Below are 17,063 nucleotides of genomic sequence, written 5' to 3' on the forward strand. Positions count from 1 at the left end.
AAGCCCATTAGACCTGGGTTGATGGGGCAGAGGTGTCACTAGGAAAGTTTGCTCCCAGGTCAGTGCTTTCCAAGCTTGGTGGACGCTCCTGTGCCCCCGCTAGTGCAGCTGCCGCCACTCCCCTGGGGATCGCTGTCCCCAGCAGCAATGCTCGGGTGGATTTGGTGGCGAGAGAAGCAGCAGCTGCATGAAGGGGCATGAGAGCCAACGCCTGCTCCCTGGGCGCAGACTCCCCGGGGGCGTCCGTTCTGGCGCCCCCTCGAAGCCGGCGGTGTGGCGTCCCACTCGCCCACCCCTAGTTCTGCTCCTGCAAAAAGGCCTTCTCTCCGGCACAGCTGGGATCCCAAGAGTCTTGGGAGAAAAGGTGAGGGGTGAGGAGGCTTCTCGGGGCCAACACTTCCCCTCGGGGCAGGGAACGAGCTCTCAGAGGGGCAGACCTCATTGCCTCTGTGCTGTAGGAGACTCCTGCATCCTTAGGGACAGGGGCCATAGGATGCAAGCACACAAAGTTCCCTGTTGCGCTCAGTCCAGATGAATCCCTGCCTCCCTCCCAGAGCCGTAGTACCTCCATTACCCCTCTTCTTCATGGGCCAGGGCTCCGTGCCTGATTGCTGACCCGTGACCGGGCACAGACCTGGGCCATAAGAGGGGTCTCCAGAGCCTACAGCTGGAGAAGACAGAAAAGCCTCCAGGATAGGCTCTGGAGTTTGTGGTGGGGCAACAGAGATGAGAGGGGCCGTGAGTAGATGCTGGCTTGGGGCAGAAACTAGGGAGAGGGGAAAGTTCCCGGTCAGAGATGGGAGGGAGCAAGAAAGACGGGCCATAGCCAGCATAAGGACCCCAGGCTGGGACAGTCTTTGGACTTCAGTGCCCCAGCATGGACACTGGGTGCTGTGCCCCCCACCCCTGGCACCCCTGCCTGGCTTCCCCTCACCCACCCACAGCCACAACGCCCCCAGTTCCAGGTAAACACAGAGGGGAGGGGAAGAGACCATTACAATTCAGCGTCATGAAAGACCCCATCCCCGAGGGACCGTGCTGCAAAGTCGAACTCCAGCATAACATACAAACTCTGTTCTGTCTTTGTGCTGTTAAAAAACAAACCCCCCACAACAAAAAAGAAGAAACCCCCACAAAATCCACTCTGTCCGGCCCACAGGCCACAGAGATGCTTCATCCCTGAGATTGCTTGAATACCTGAGAATAAGTTGCAGTAATTCTGTCCTCTCTCTCTCTTTAAGATTAAAATATACAAAAATACAAAAAACAGAATATTTATATTAAAAAAAATAACGAAGACGACAAACAAACCCAAAGATACGTCATACGCGCACGTCTTAGTGCAGGTTCACGGTGCAGCGGCTTCGGCTCAGGTGGAGCCTGGCGCTGCAGACACAGCTGTTCCCAGGAGCCAATAAATAAAGGCAGACGAGGGAGCCCGGGGCAAGGGGAGGTGGGGAAAGAGGGCAGCAGCTTGGAAGGGAGAGATGGTCACCCTGTGCCTCCATGCCAAGGAAAGCCATGCTGACAATGCTTATGGACTGAGGGACCAGGCCTGTGTGGAGGGAAGAGCCATGGCTTGCTGGGTGCTGCCTGGACCGTATCTGAACCCACTGCAAAAATCAGTGGGAAGCCTCCCAAGAAGCAGGCCCGACCGGCCAGGGGTTGTGTTAGACACTTTCATTTTAGATGCTCTGAGGCTGTGATGGCTTGGAAAAAGAATATATGGCTTCTTTGTGTGCCAGGGCCCAGCCTGATCTCTGTGCTCCTGTGTCATCCCCAGGGAGGTGACGTGGCCCACGCGTGCGGACAGACAGCGAGCGTCTGTCCGCCCAGCAGCAGGAGCTGCGGGAAGCAGTGCCAGCCGGGCAGGAAGGACCCCCCCCAGGCTGGCATCTTTCCCGTTCCTTGCAGTTTGGTATTGGAAGGGTGCCCTGCAACGGGGCCGTGCCCTGCTTCCGTCTGATCCGTGAGCATAGGTCTAAAAGGGAAGAGCCTGTTCTACGGACCCTCGGCTAAAGACACTGCAGAGCTGAGGTCACATGCTGCTGGATTTGCAAGGGATGGGTCACCAGGAGAAGCCAGAACAGGAGGTTTGGAGTACAGAAAGCTTCTGCCATCAGCTCTCTCCCCACCTGGGCCACCAGGAGAGGAGAAAGGCGGAGAGCTGGTGGCTCCGAAGCCAAAGGCCGCAAAGCAGGAAGGGGTCTCAGCCTCTGCCACCACCCCTCCATCCAGCATGGAAAGCCTCAGAGGAAGAGGTGCTTCCCACAGCAGGCTACAGTCAGAGGAGCAGCGTCCTGCGCTGCTCTGACTCGGAGGGGCTCGAGATGTCAGACCTTCCCCGGGAAAGCAGCAATGCAGAGCTGCATACTGGCAAGATCTACAAGGCTCACCCATGCCCAGCCCTGGAAAAGGTGGCGTGGCAGCTCTGGCTGACTGCGTATTAGTCCCTTCTGTGCTTCTCCGGTTCAGATGCTGCTGCTCTGCCTCCACAAAGGGTTCCCAAACCCTCCTGACCAGAGGGAGTAACTTGGAGTGGCTTTCGGTGAGGGGAGGTACAGGGTGATGGCGCTGCCTGCTCTCCCCCGAGGCATCTGGACAGAGGTTTCACAGGGCGTGGGAGAGGCTGGGATTTTGGAGCCAGCACCCGCTCTCTCCTCCCTCTGTCCCGATGCCAGCGCTGTCACCCCGCAGGCATCCCCTGCCCTTCCAAGCCGCTGCCCTCCTGCCCCATGTTCTTACCCCCAACCCCCTCACGATGGCAGAGCCTGCTCACTGCGCTTGCTTTGAAGACTGATGCCTTGTTGAAGCCTTTGGATCCTGGCGGAAGTCTCCCCCCCATCATTCCCTGGTTTCAGGAAGAAGGGGCGAGCTGTGCATTTCTTCCTCCTCCCGAAAATAGGCCGGCTTTCCCTGAGAACTGGGCGACTGCTGGGCTTTGATGGGGCAGTTGGCGACCATGTGGGTGATGCTTTGGCAGAAGTGGCATTTCTTTGGCTGCGGTGGGAGCTTGCACTCTTTGGCATGATGGTCCAGCCCGCCACAGTTGTAGCATCTAGGATGAGAGCGAGATCCAGGGAGGGGATTAGTTGGATTGACTGTACCCAGCCGATGCTGTTCTAACGCCTTCCCCGGGGCCTCGCCTCCGCATGCTTGGGGGAAATGGGGAGAAGGCGGCGGTGGGGGAGAAGCAGCCATTTTCATCCAGCAATGACACATCCCTGTCACTGCTGTGAGGAATCAGGAGCTGCTTGGGACTTCATAGCATCGGGCAGGGACGGGAATACTGGAATTCCTGCTCCAGGAAGGCAGGACACCGCTGTATTTTCCTCACATACAAGACACATTTTCCCCCAAAGACTGCTGCTGGAAATTGGAGTGTGCGTTACATACAAAAAGTACGGTAAGAGCGGGTTTTTTTGCTGCTCCCCAGGCAAAAGCAAAACTAGAAGTAAAATTCTGGACAGAAAGCAAAGAGCAGACTTAGCCCCAGAGCAGCAGCTCTGAGGCACGATTGCTTTCCCCCTCCATTCTGCCTTTCAGAAACAGCGGGCGTCTCTCAGTCCCGGGCACGTTGCACGGGAAGCAGTATGGCCACTGCGCGGCTCCCTGCTGTGCACCGGGGAGCAGCAGACACGTAGCCAACCATCTCCAGCCTGCCTCTACGGGGGCTGCTCGCAGCACGCCACGGTGTCCCTCGCCTGACCCGTGCCACTAGCCCAGGTGAGGGTAGCGAGGGCAGGACGGCGGCCAGACCGGGACCGGCGTGGCCCAAGCTGCCAGCCACGTTGCTGCCCCTTTGCAGGTCTGCCCGCGTCGAATCCTGCACCCTCCTGAGCAAAACTACCGAAGCCATAAAGCCGGGGGAGAGCGAAGGCTTTTCCTCGCCTCCGGAGAGGCTCAAATGCTTCCAGCAGAGCTTCTTAGGGAGGCCACAAGGGGGTAGCCTTGCCGTGCCGTGCCGTGGCATCGCGGACCACTGGAAGACTAGCCAAGGCAGCCCCCGGCAAGGCCCAGGCCGCAGAGGACGGCAGGGTAGGGGCGAAGCACTGACCAGAGCCTGGCCCCCAGGCTGCAGGGGGCTCTTTGCTAGGATGTCCAGCCATTTCCTGAGCAGTCACAAGGAGGAGCTTCTACTAGAGGAGATGCCCCCCGGCCCCCCACCGATCGGCTGCGTGGCTACGAGGCTCCGTCTCAGGCGCAGAGAAAGGGAGCGTCGGCCCATGCCGTTCGGCCCTGGGTGTTTCTGACCTCTGGCCTTTCACTTCTGGTTTTCTGCCCTTTCCCCCGAAATCTGCATCTGCCACTCATTAAAGGCTGAAGGAAGCATCTTTCACGGAGGAAGGGCCGCTGCCCACCCCCGCCCCCGGGGAGCCCCGTGGCAAGAGCCCTCCTGTCCCCAACGGCTCCGCGGCGCTCGGCCTCACGCCTCCCCAGCTGTGTCCTCGTGGCCCGGCCGCCAGATGGGCTTTCTCCAGCCGGGCTCCTTTCTACCTTTTGTGGCGCAGGATGGGGTAACCTGCCCTTCTTTTTGAGGGTGGGGTCCCCCCCCCCCCCGGCAAAAGCAGATGCTTTGGCTCTGGGCGAGTTGCCAGCCCTCTATCCCAGCTGTGTGGGTGCCCAAACCTGCATCGTTCCTTTTTCCTGAATGCATCCTGGGCCGCATTTAGGGACGAGGAGGCCCTGAGTGACCAGAGGCAGGAGGGGCCCTGGCAGGGTGGGTGGCACTGGCAGGGCAGCCTGGTGCCGGGGTGAGAAGGGAGTCAGCAGATCAGAGCCGAGTCCACCGAAAAGCTTTCGAAGCCACCTCCTCCCACCGCGGCAGCCCCACTCGGGGCTCCCTCCCGCAGCTCCGGCACCCGCCGGTGGGCAGAGCCTGGGGGCCCCCCATCCTCGCGGCCCTGTTACCTGTCTCCCTTGGATCTGCGTTTCTGGAGGCTCTTCCCCTTCGGTCTCCGCTCGCTCCCGATGCAGAAGACGCCGCCAGGGCCTGTCACGCGGATGGACTCCAGGCCTTTGGACGACTTCTTGAAGGTGAACTCCACGGCTTCTCCTTCCTTCAGGCTGCGGAAGCCCTCCATGTGCAGCTTGCTCTGCGGGCCGGAGGAGGGACAAGGCGTTGGGGTACCAGGAGAACCCCCCAGTGCCTGCCCGCAAACATATGGGGCACTCTCCTCTGCCCTCAGGTGCACTGAGGCAGACAGGTGTGGATCGCGGAGCGTGGCCCCCCCCCCCCCCGAAAACAGCTGGCTGATCTGTTGGCCCAAAGAGATGCTTGAATCTAAATGCCCCGGGTGTCTGGGAAGGCTGGGAAAGGGGCCTCCGGGCTCTTACTCATTGCCCCTTTGGGCCTGCCCCCAGCTGATGCAGTGCCCGGGCTCCGTCCAGGTCCCAGTGAACGAGGATGGAGGTCATGAGGCCTCCCCTGCCGGCAGCAAGGGCTCAGCAGTCTCAGAGCCTGAGCTGCCTCTCTCGAGGCTGAGGATGGAGGCGCAGCAGCGGTGTGGCGGACCCGGAGGGGTGCTGGGGCCGCTCGGCTCTGCTGCCCCGTGGGGTCTGGTTCCCAGGGCTGTCGGCATCAAAGCCTGGAGCCCTGGAGAAATCCGGGCGCACCCAGAGCCACAGCTTGGTAGACAAGGGCCCGCCAAAGCCCACGCAGGCACGGGCTCGGAGGTGCTTTCGCTGTGAGCCGAGCGGAGCCCGGGCCCTCGCGCTCAGCGCCTTGCCGCGCGCTGCCCCTCCCTGCGGGAATTATGCCTGCAAGGTCCTGAGCGCCCGTGACCTCGGCCGGTGCGGCTTGCAGGATCGGGACCCTAGCAGGAGGCCTGCGGGGAAGCATGTGTGGCCCGTGGCACTCGGGGCTTCCTTGCTCCCCCAGACAAACCCGTGAGGGGAAGAGACCTGGCTGACACCCCCGGGCCGCTCCCCGCCACGGCGCCGCGTGGCGTCTCCTGCGGCCGTCGGGCCCTGTGTTTCCCTGCGCAGCTTCTCCGGGAACAGAGACATGCAAAGGCCCTTTGCTGCCCCAACAAGCGCTGGCAGGGCTTGGTACCCCCTCCTCCCAGGTCTGGTGTTTGGGGAGCCACCCCGAGTGCTCCTGGAGGCGCCGACGGGAGAGACACCAGGCAGGACCGCAGCGAAACCGAAGCGGCGGCCTGCTTTCAGCCCGCTGCTGGAGGCCGTCGAGGAGCGCACCGGCTCGCCCGGGACACCTCGGAGAGAAAGCCCAGCCTTTCTCCCAGGGAGTCCCCGACTCACGAGCGCGTTTCCGCTGCCCGCTTCCGGACCGGCCGCAACCCGAAGAGGCTCCGCTTCAGGCCCTGCACAGCGGCCGAGGCAAGCGCGGCGGCCGCTTCCCCGGCTTCAGCCCTTCCGGGGCCCCGACGCCGGGGCGTTTGTGCGGCGCGCCCCGGCCCGGGATTAGCTCTCGCCGCGTGGGTGGGCGGGTGGGTGGCGTGCGGTGAGAGCCAGCGGGCTCCGTCGGCCCCCCGTCGGCTTTGTGGAGGGGAAGGGCGAGGAAAGGGTTAACTCGCAATCTGGCTGGGGTGGGCATTAAAGCAGTTTTCTTCTCTTTTAGCAGCCCCCCTCCCCGGGCCCGAGTGACATGCTGGGGATTTCCCCGCAGCCTCCCGGGCTCCAGCTCCCTGCCCATCTGGTCCACACGCCGCACTGTTTTTTCTTCCCTTTCTTTTTTTTTATGAATGGAGCATTCCCACCATTCATCTGTTACTCAGTAACCCGGGTCACGTGACCCCGCACAGCCCATTCTTTGCAGCCTGCGGGAACATGCCCGGCTCTGGGCGTGCGGGGTGCGGGGTGCGCGCCCGGGCGGGGGGGGTGAGCTCGGCCCTTCTCCGGCCCCCGCGCCTCCGGGGCCGCCCTCTCCACCTGGCGGGAGGGTCTCGAGCGGGGGGGCCGCGATGGACAGTGCCCCCGAGCCCGGCTCCGTGCTGCGCAGGGGCCGGGTTGCGTGGCCCGGGCCAGGGGGCCGCTTGGCCTGTGCTCCCAGGCCAGTGCCCCACGGCAGAAGCAACAGGGCGCCCCCCCCGTGCTTCCAACATGCCCCGCGCCCCTCTTGGCTCCTGAAACCTTTCCCCTCCGAGAGGAGAGAGAGGGGAAGGCCGGCGGATGCCCCCGCGAGCCCCCTTTGCCCCGGCGGTCTCCGCCGCCCGCCCTAACCCGCGCGGGGGCCGCGGCCTCCCGTGCCAGGGGCGCCGGCCTGAGCCAGCCTGCAGCGCCCGGCTGGGCGGGGAGGTGCCAGCCGCTCCCCCGGGAGGCTCCCGGGGCACCGGCGGGTTTGCCGCTGCGCGGGCACAGGCCCCGGGGCGGAAGCGGGTCGCGAGCCGGGGCCAGAAAGCTCATCCCGTGCATCTGGTGCCTGACGACACCCGTCGCCGCGCGGCAAGGGGACCCGCGGAGCCCCGCTCCCTCTCCGCGGGGATAGGCCAGACCCCACCGCGCCCCCGGGCAGGGGGCTTGCCCCCGCTCGGCCCGCGGTGCTGCGCCGCACGGAGCGCCTCCCTCCACCCCAGAGCCGGCTGCATTTCAGCGGCCGCCATGTGCTGCAGCAGAACCGTGACATACTGCTATTTGTTTTCCGGGAGAGATAAGGAGAAACCCCAACAAAAGGCCGAAGGAAACCCCTCTCCCTGGGGAGCTGGGGAGGGGGTGGGGGGCAGAGAAAGAAACCAGGGCAGGAGCCTAGCAGCTCTCCCCCTCTGCTCCCCCCCACCCAGGGCCTTTTGAAGTGAGCTGCTGAGAGGCTGGTGGTCCCCAGAGCCCCTCCCTCCCCCCTTCCCAAAACACACACATTGTTGGCATTCCTCTGTTATCAGATAGGTAATCAAACTGAAGCCCATTGAATTAGCTGCATACCTCCTGCATCTGAAAGGAAGAGGCCCAAAGCCCCCTCCCCCCGGCCCGCCCCACACCACACACAAAGCAGGAACATTCCCAGGCCTTCTCCGCGACCCCCCCCCCCAAAAAGAGAGAGAGAAGAGGGGGGAAAGAGCAAGAGCCAGAGAGATACTGGAAGGGGGAGGGGAGGGGCTCTGCTTTTAGTCACCAGGGCTGGACACAGAGAACAAAGAGATGTCCCTGTCCACTGCTCGCGGCCGGATTCCTGGAGTTCCCGGGTCGCCATGGGGGAGGGCGGCCGGACTGGACCCCGCGCATCTGCATGTGAAAGGCCGCCCCGCACAGCAGCCGGCCCAGCGCCGTGGCCGTTCCCCCTCAACTCGCTTCTCGGCCCCCCGGGCTGAGCCCCAGGGTGGCGTGCAGGATGCCCGCCTGGGTGCGGGGGGTATGCAAAGCCCCAGACGGCCGGGCCCAGGAGGAAGTGGTGCCGCGCAGCTCTGCTCCGTCAAATTTTGGAGCGCAAGCATTGGCTTCGCTCAGTTGAACTCAGAGCAGATCTGCCTTTGAACAAGATCGGCTGTCGGCAGACTCAGGCAGGCTGTGCCTCGTCGTGTGCATTTTACCGCCTGAGCAGAAAGGCTGGCGGAGCAGGATCATTTCAGGGCCTCTGCGCGCCTAGGGGCCAGGGGTCTCTTGTCCTAGCGCGGCCCAATCCAAGCCCCAGTTGTCTCTGGACAAGGGCCTGGTCTGCTTCTCCCCCTGCACCCTGGGGGCAGCCCCCCGTTCCCTGCCCCGGGCTCTGATAGACCCTCAAGCACCCCGTGGTGTCGGCCCCGTGCTTCTGTGCCCTGCCTGGGCACCTGCCTGACAAACTCTTCCACAGGCCGAGGACCTCAGCCGCACCGTCTCCCGTGGACCTGTTCGCCGCCCTCCCAGCCCCACCCCAAACGTCACCCCCATTGCCCCGGTCTCCCCCACCCAGTCTTGTCCACCCTGTGTCTGCCCCCCGCCCAAGTCCCCTTCCTTGTAGGACACGCATTGCTCTTCGCAGCCTCCTCGCAGGCGCCTTCCCCCAGCAGTCATCTCAGCCCCTGGGATGGGAGGCCCGACCTGCCCTGCTTCCGCTATCTCCCCAGCCGCGTGCACTTCCAGCGGGACTCCCTTCCACAGCCCGCACCCTGGTCATGGCACTGGAAGGTGCCCTTTTTGGGGGGAGCATCCTCTGCAGGCCGGCTGCGGTGGACATACTAAGACCAGCTGGGGGCTGAACAGTCACCGCGGCATTTCCCACTCATCTTCAGCAGTGTCGCCGGCCATCCCCGAGGGCTCCTCATTACCCAGTGGTGCCCCCACGTTCTCCGGGCTGCTCTGGGCAAAGAGCCCAGCTAAGCAGTAGCTTCCCTCCCCTCCAAAGGAAAATAGTCCCTGAAGTTTTTCACTGTGGCCGAGAAGCCGCCGTGAGCCAGGACGGACTAACCCAGGAGCTGTTGCTTTCCAGCAGCGCGGGGTCCGGGCAGGGCCCCTCGGGCTACAGCCAGGGAGGAGGGGTGACTCCCATGGTCCCGAAGGCACGGATGTGGAGCCTGCCGCAGCTGCAGCGCGCTGGTCCTGGGACCAACCTACGACACGGCAAAATCACCCGGGGAGACCGGCTGCTCGGGCTCCACGGGGGCTGCCCGGTGACTGCATCCGCACAGCCGGTCCCCCTTCACAGAGCGCGTCCTACGCACCCGTCTGGCAGAGCAGCCACGCAGAAACCACTTGGCGCAGCAGGGGTGGGACGCGGATCCTCCCCAACGGGCTGGTGGAGAATCCCCGCACCCTGGAAGCAGCGCGGGCTCATGACACACGTGCTTTCGAGCAGCTCTGAGCTGTTCAGCAGGGCTCCGGGGTGTCTACACCCTGCCCCCCGAGGGGTACGATGCAAGTCAGAAAGAGAGGGTGGGTCAGGAGGCACGAAGGAGCAGAGAGGGGTGTTCGGGAGGCGCAGGCGCAGGCGCAGCATGGGCTGGATATGGCAGCAGCTTCGTCCCAACCCAGGGCAGGGTACGCTGCATGGAGGGACAGAGGAGAGGCTGGGGACGGGGGAGAGACAAGGGCCATGAGCCCAGCAGGAGGGCGCTGGCATCTGGTTTCAGTCCTTGTGAACCTGCCGCGGAGGGGAGGGAAGGTGCCCGACCCCCCCACCTCTGCTCCCTCAAGAAACAGCAGCCCCCAGCCCCTGCATGCACAGCCCCATGGCTCACGCACCCCCTGGCATTTCTCTTGCAGAGGCGAGGTCCCCAACCCAAGAGCCTCCCATCTCAGTGCCCCACAACAGCCCCACGCCCCATCACGGGCGACAGGAGGGCATCTCCGCTCCAGGAGCACCGGGCGGTGGCCTTCTTTAGAGCAGTTTGCCCAGTGAAAGGCGGTGGGGGAGGCCTGCTCTTCCACAGCTCCTTTTGCCGGGGCTCTCGGGTCTCATCCACAGGGTCTGGGGAAAGCGAAGGTAAGGGTCTTGCCCAGGGCTGCAGAACAAGGCAGTGGCAGGGCTGGGAATTTGCTTCCAGAGCCCCGGCCCTGTGCTCCGATCCAGCCAGCGGACAGAGATGCATTCAGGAACGGCCCCTGAGCCCGGCTGAGGGTCATCTTTGTTTGCAGCCTCCCACCCAGGATACAGTGCTCTTGTCCCCCAAGGGCATGGAGCCAGCTCCACACAAGGGGACATTCTTGGCAGCACTGGCCAGCGAGTCCAGCCAGCCTCGCATCTGGAAGGGGCCTTCGGCAGACGCCCCGAGCCTGGGCTCCTCCAGGGTGCAACCTTGGAGGCGCGTGTCACACAAAGCGGCTGCGTCCTGCCGCGTGGGCTCAGCCACAGCTGCAAGAGAAGCCCCCGTGGAACTGAAACACAGATATTTCCACAGGGTTTCGCATGCATTCGCATCCAGGGCTGCACTGCACTTTGCTGCTGGGCTGTGAGGGCCTGTGCTCCCCGACTGACACAGCCCGGCTGCCCGGGATCTCCCTGGATGGCTGCAATGGCACCGTGAGCTTGCTGTGTTGCCACAGGAAGGCTGGCCATGCTCTGGGTTTAAATTCACCCTTATTTCAGTGACAGCCTGTGCTTGTTCAAAGCCCAGGCCAAACCCTTCCAGTCCCGCCACCCCGAAGATTGTGGGTCATGACAGCCGGTGTTGGCGTTTGGGTATAGGAGATAATTCTCCCCCCCCCATACTTGGGGAGCAGACCCAGTTCTCGGAGTGGGGGAGATCACCAGCAAAACCCGCTGCGGGGGAAGGAGCAGGAGCAGGTGGGCACTTTTTCTGATTTCCCTCCAAAGTCTCATGAGTGATTTGTACTCCCCAGATCCCACCCCATGCTCAGAGCCCCTCAGCCCATCCTCCCTGGGCACCCCCATACTCAGGGCATCCTCCCATGCTCCACTTCACTACGCACTGGCTGAGCTGTCCTCCTGCACTGGTCACAGTGGTCACCCTCGCCCGGAGAGGCCTTTCCTGGCCTCAGAGCAAGGCAGGGGGCCAGAGCAGGACGGGGGGACCAGCACAGCTGAGCTGCCCAGATCCCTGATGGCTAGCCAGGTCTGTCACGCCTGTGCCTCAGTTTCCCCTTTTACAAACAAGGATAACGCCTCCCTTTGCTGAACCACTGGGACGGGTGGGGAGGTGCCTTGGCAAAGAGTTGGGAGGACTCAAAGGTGAGGCTAGAGACGACAATCAAGCCGGGTCTCAAATCAACCATGGAGCCATCAGGGGACAGCAAAACCCACTGGGCTGCAACCATCTGTTAGCCGAGGCATTGCAAAGAGCTGTGATAACGCTTGCTGCCCACAGCCGCCAGCGCAGCCGTCCAGCCCATCCCAGCCAAACGAGCCCCGTGCTGGGCCCAGACACAGAGGCCCAGTTCACGGAGACGGGGTGTCACGGGTCTCTGCTGTGCCAGGGGCAAGGGCTGCGCTCTGCACCCAGCGGTCACGCGATCTGACGGCAGGCGAGAAGGGAACAGGACCCTGATCCTTATCGACGCCCCTCTGTGCATCGTCCATCAAACCCTGGGTCCTACGTGGGTGGGATCTGCGAGCCATCTGACCTGCCCCCGTGCCAGAACCCGCCGGGACAGCAGATGCCCCTGTGGACGGGGTCACTGACCTCAACCTCCTGAGCATGGAGGGAGCTGGCAAAGGCCAGGCGGAGGCCTGGGCTGGTGCCAGCAGGGGCCGGGGGGGCAAGAGGCCACGTGGTGCAGCCGGCGAGTGGAGGCGGGCAGCAAGCTGCTTGGCCCCGGGGCCGGGTAGGCCTGGCAGGCCCTGAAGGGAGCTTGGCTGCGGGCCCCAGCTCAGCGGGGCAGTCGTAGCTGGAGTGGCAGGAGGGCGGGAAGGAGAGGTAAAGCAGGACATCTTGGGGCACAGATCGCACATGCACACGCGGTGCAGGGAAGGGCGAGGGACACGGAGACGGATGGGCCAGGAGGAAGGCTTTAAGAAGACCGTAACTGCTTTGCCTGTTCTCCCACTCGGAGAAGGGCTTGGAGGAAAGGGAACGGACGCAGTCAGGAGTGGGAAAGGGAATGAAATGCCCCTTTCAAGTCAGGGTCGAGGCTAGTCTGGAGTGGCCCAGCCTAAAATGAAAAGCCTCATGTCAAGACATCCCTGGAAGGGAGGAAAGATGAGATCCATGCGCTCAGTTGGCAGCCGGAGCCCGGTCTGTGACGGGAGTCCCTTGGTGCTACGCAGCACACCTGGCACGTTTCAGAGACGGCTGGTCTCTACCGCCCAGGTCTGAGAGCATCTGTCCTAACCTCCTTGGTATCACAGGCCCTCATGACCCATCCAAAGACCCCTACACCAAGTCCAAAGACCTAAGTCAGATTAATGCATCTCAGACCGGGGGGTTTGATGTGGCTAACCCAACGGCAGGCGCTCAGACCGCACCAGCCAGCAGGAAAGACCCAGAAACCACCTACACCGCAGGTGTCCGCAACAGTCGGGTAGGAGACACCCGGTCCCTGCCGGTCTGAGCTGCCCATCCCCAGGCTCACAAAGGAAGAGAGCAGGGAGGGCAAGACCAGCCAGACCCCAGCTCCCGCGTGCAGTGTAGGGGCCTCTCCACAGCCCGCTCGGGGAAGAGCCGTCCCCCAGCGAACCCCAGACACCGCATCCCCCCAGCAGACACACGGTCCAGTCGGGCGAGGCGGACCGAGCATCGTCCGCCACCGCTGCCTCGTCCAGACCCGATCCGCGTATGGGCTAACCCCTCCGGCCTGGGACGCTTGCCTTTTCATCCCCCCCACCAGCTGCTGAGATCTGGCCACCCAGTGTCTTCCGTGGCTGCTTTTCCACTTCTCCAGTACATCAGAGAGTCGGATCCCTTTGTCAGCCAGATGGATACCCTCGTCAACACAAAATCGGCAATGCTACCCCCTCCCCCCCAAAGTGGTCAGAAGCAAGGGAAGGATAACCTCGCTCTGGAGAGCTGGGCCTTGCAGGAAAGCATTTGAATGTGCTGATGCAGCCATGCAGATGGAGGGAACATTTGAATGAATAGAATTCCTGGCCTCTCCCTGAATCACTTGGCTAATTTCTCCATTGCTGGAGGGCATTTACAACTGGGGAGAGAGGGAGAGAGGGAGAGAAAGAGAAGCCTGCTCCCCCCTTGCTCATCTACACACAAACCAGGACAGAAATAACAACATCCTTTTCAGTTCTCGCTGGAAGTTATTTTGGTTGCCAGGCTGCGTGTGGACGCTGATTTTGCCATGAGCATCTATTTTATTTAAATCCCGGGTTTGCCTGCCTGGAGAAGTTGTCCGGACTAGGTAGTCCAGAAAAAATCCACGTACAGATATTCCAGAAGAGCTGAAGGCATAGGGCGAAGAAGGGTGTTTGTGCCTGAATGCTTGCAAAGAGCAGTTTTTCCAATTATTTAGTTGGGCTAAAACAAGAGATCACCTCTACCCAAAAAACCTTGCCTGCCTGTGTCCTTACACCAACACGGCTACAACCAACGCTCCAGAAGAGCTGCACATCTTAAACTTCCCAACCGACCATCTTCTAAAATATCTTTCCCCATCTTCCCCTACTTTTTCTTTGCACTGACTCGAGCTAGATCTCTCTCTCCTGCTGAAATAAAGGCTCTTCAGCACATGCAGATCTATTTCTTATTCACTCTGCCTTGAAACTCCCCTTGCGGGTGCTCTTATTCCCCAACAAGAGTGCTCTCTTCCTTAGTTTTAACTTGCTTTTCGAAGAGGAGCTGCGTAATTGTTAATCAAAGGAGGGGTGACTGCATTTTACAATCCCCACCCCAACCGAAATCCCATTCACTTAGGCATGTGGTTAAGCTCCTAGGGTACAAGGGTACCAAAACCAAAAGCACAAGTTATTGGGTACAGACCTACCCCGCTCATAAGCCACCATTTGAGAGCAAATTCATGGTGGAAACAGTAGCACATGGTGAAACCTGCTCTTGTGACCCAGAGGCCCAGTCTAGATTTCAAATGCAGCCCGGCTTTCCCAGGTTAGATGTGAGGCTCGCTTTCCCTGCAGCAGGGGAGAGATTTCCATTCATTTGGAGTCACTTTATCTTGGAGATGACTTAAGGGTGTTTTCTCTCTCCAAGCCCCAGGGTGGGGGAAGGGAGATGCCTGCAGTGATCAGTTAATCTTTAGACAGAGACAGCAGCTCAGAGCCCCTTTTTAAGTGTGCTGAGGGATGGGACAAGCCCGCTCTTTTTTCACACCAGGCAGTCTGAATCCAACCTGGGCTTTGGGGTTGCAGCATGCTCTCCAATTTACTCCTGCAACACGGCACGGCTAGAGCTACCTTTATGCAGCTCTGTTCAGGTGGGAGGGTCGGTCCCCAGGTATAAATGGAGAGCAAATCCTGGTGCACAAGAGTTGGGCAGAAATTCACCTCTGAATTCAGATGCCTGATGGCGAACGGGCCTCTCCGTGCACCAACCCAGGACTGTGCAGGGTGCAGAACCTCTCTGCATCCTCAGAGTCCTTAGGTGGAGACCGGGAAAGATGGTGGTAAAACCTCCACGGGTTCACACAGCCTCCCACGCTCCTTTTCACCGGCCAGTGCCTGGCTGCCAGAGGTAGGGGGTCTCTCCCCTTTCTGGGCTGGCCACAGGGCAGCTGTACCGGAGGTTAAAACTAGCGTGGCCTTTTAAAGTAACAGAGTGGGACTCATCTGAGTTGGGTTCAGCTCCTGGCCCTGCCAAGGCCCCCTGTGACCTGGGAGAAGTCACTCATCTCCCACGGGGCAGATCTAGCTGTTGAGGGCCTGGCACAAGGGAGCCGCAGTCTCCTGGGTTTCTCCCATTGTAATATGCACAATAGGAAGATGCGCAGAGCTGCGCACACTCCAGCAGAGCTGCACCCTTTAGGGATTATAAAACCTGCAAGGGGAACTTTATCCGGGAGAGGCAGCTTTGAACTCGAGAGAGTTGAGCAGAGTGGCAGCAGGTTGGACTTTTACGCAGAGTGAGCGCAAGTGCATTAGCAGCTGGGCACTTCCTTAGCAATCGGCGACCCACCGGAGCAGTGTGTACATGCACGTACCCCTGCGTGCACGCACAGACACAGACAGGCACACAGCCCTTGCCAACCTCACCAGCTTTCACCAGGGCTAGATCTGCTGTGGGCCTGACCCATTGGTTTGTCCACACTTTTTTTTTAATGCCAGGGAACAGCGTTTTAACCAAAGTGCTCTGGACCTGCCTGTTTCTAGTGCCCTCAAAGCCAACAAATGCAATGAAGTGTGATAAAAACCCATGGGCTTTCACTCTTCAGCAATCATAGCAGCTCTGGTCTCCAACACAGAGCTAAAAAGCCCGGCTTTCCTAGCTGAGGTGCAGTCCATGGTTGCATCTGCACCCAGAGATACGAGCAGAGATGTCCCTCTATTGCACTCTCATTGGGGGAAGCTGCTTTTACCAGATATTGTCAAGCTCGTCCTTCCCACCATACTAGCAGTCCCACTGCGCCGCGCCCCGATCTGGTTTCTACCAACTCCCTCCTCGTAGACTCGGAGCAGGTCATAAAGAGCACGGTGCTCCACACGTACGGAGCAAAATGATCCTTTGAAAAGGGTGTTGGGAAAGGCAGGTGGGTTGGGTTGGGAAAGGCAAAACTGCACGTGGCTTCTGCCAGGACGGGCTTGTCACCAAGGGGCCAGGCTGGGACCCAGGAGAGTCTTAGCTCTGCATGGATGTCCTGAACCTGAGCTCAGCCCCTGCAGGACCTCCTCCATGTCACCAAAGCAGCACACCCCAGTCCTGCCCTGCAGCTCAGCAAAGGTGTCCAGCTCTGTGGCTCTGCTGAAGGCAACGCTCATCGTGTCAGCCACGGCACTTCCCTTCAGCCCCTGCTACCCGGCGGGGGGGAGGACGACGGGGGTTAATTCCTGGACCACGCAGGGGCAACTTTCCAAAGGTTTTTATATTATTCCATTCCTCAAGAGCCCCTTTTGTGGCTGTCTCTGCTGGCCTCTCAGTGGTCCTCTGGGATTTACCCCATTCTTCCTGGCCATGCTGCTGATGGCTGGGTGCATGCTGGGTACATGCTGCTTGCATAAAACACCTGGACCCAGGGGTGCTTTTAGATGGGGATCCCCACAGAGGCACAAACACATGGGCCTCCAGATGGGGTAAGCTTCCCAGCCCTCCTAATTTATGCCAGCTGAGGGAGCTGACCTTGCCAACACCCAGCTCACTGCATCCTGGGGCACATCCAACTCAGCTGCCCATGCTCAACACCCTGCCCCCCAAATCCATCTCTCCGGTCTAAAAAAAGCTCAGAGGTTTTTTTAAGCTAGATAGCCCTGGTCCTCTCTTGTCCTGCCCAGTCTTTGAGATGAGATGGGGGGGGGGGAGAAAAGGAAACTGTCATCCCCACCAGCAAGGACCATTCAAACCTGGTTCCTGTAATAAAGTGATTTAATAGATCTAAAGAGGCCAATTCCCTTCTTTCTCCCACAATTACTTCCTGTGGGTCATCATTCACATATGTAAATGGAGAGGGGAAGGAGTGGGTCATCAAGGAGGCTGCAGGCATTAACCCAGTGTCTGGTGTGGGGCATTGTGGAGGATGGAGATATCCCCCATGGCAGACACGTCCCACCCCCCATTCTCAACACCTCGCCAGACACCTCCGGGCTTGACTGTGTCCATTTGTCCACTTCCTCTGGAGACTTTGGTTTA

At 60.9% G+C, this 17,063-nt stretch overlaps 1 protein-coding gene across 1 annotated transcript; it reads right to left on the reverse strand.

Moving 5' to 3' along the window:
* Positions 1–2,528: 2,528 nt before the first annotated feature.
* LIN28A (lin-28 homolog A) lies at positions 2,529–16,198 on the reverse strand. Its single transcript, XM_019547865.1, has 3 exons — positions 16,084–16,198; positions 4,912–5,194; positions 2,529–3,058 (listed from the first exon to the last, which is right to left on the reverse strand). Exons 1-3 carry the CDS (start codon positions 16,196–16,198, stop codon positions 2,845–2,847), a joined length of 612 nt encoding a protein of 203 aa, XP_019403410.1. The 3' UTR covers positions 2,529–2,844.
* Positions 16,199–17,063: the final 865 nt, after the last annotated feature.

Source organism: Crocodylus porosus, unplaced genomic scaffold (assembly GCF_001723895.1).
Source record: "Crocodylus porosus isolate Cpor-Errol unplaced genomic scaffold, CroPor_comp1, whole genome shotgun sequence".
Classification (NCBI taxonomy): Eukaryota; Metazoa; Chordata; order Crocodylia; family Crocodylidae; genus Crocodylus; species Crocodylus porosus.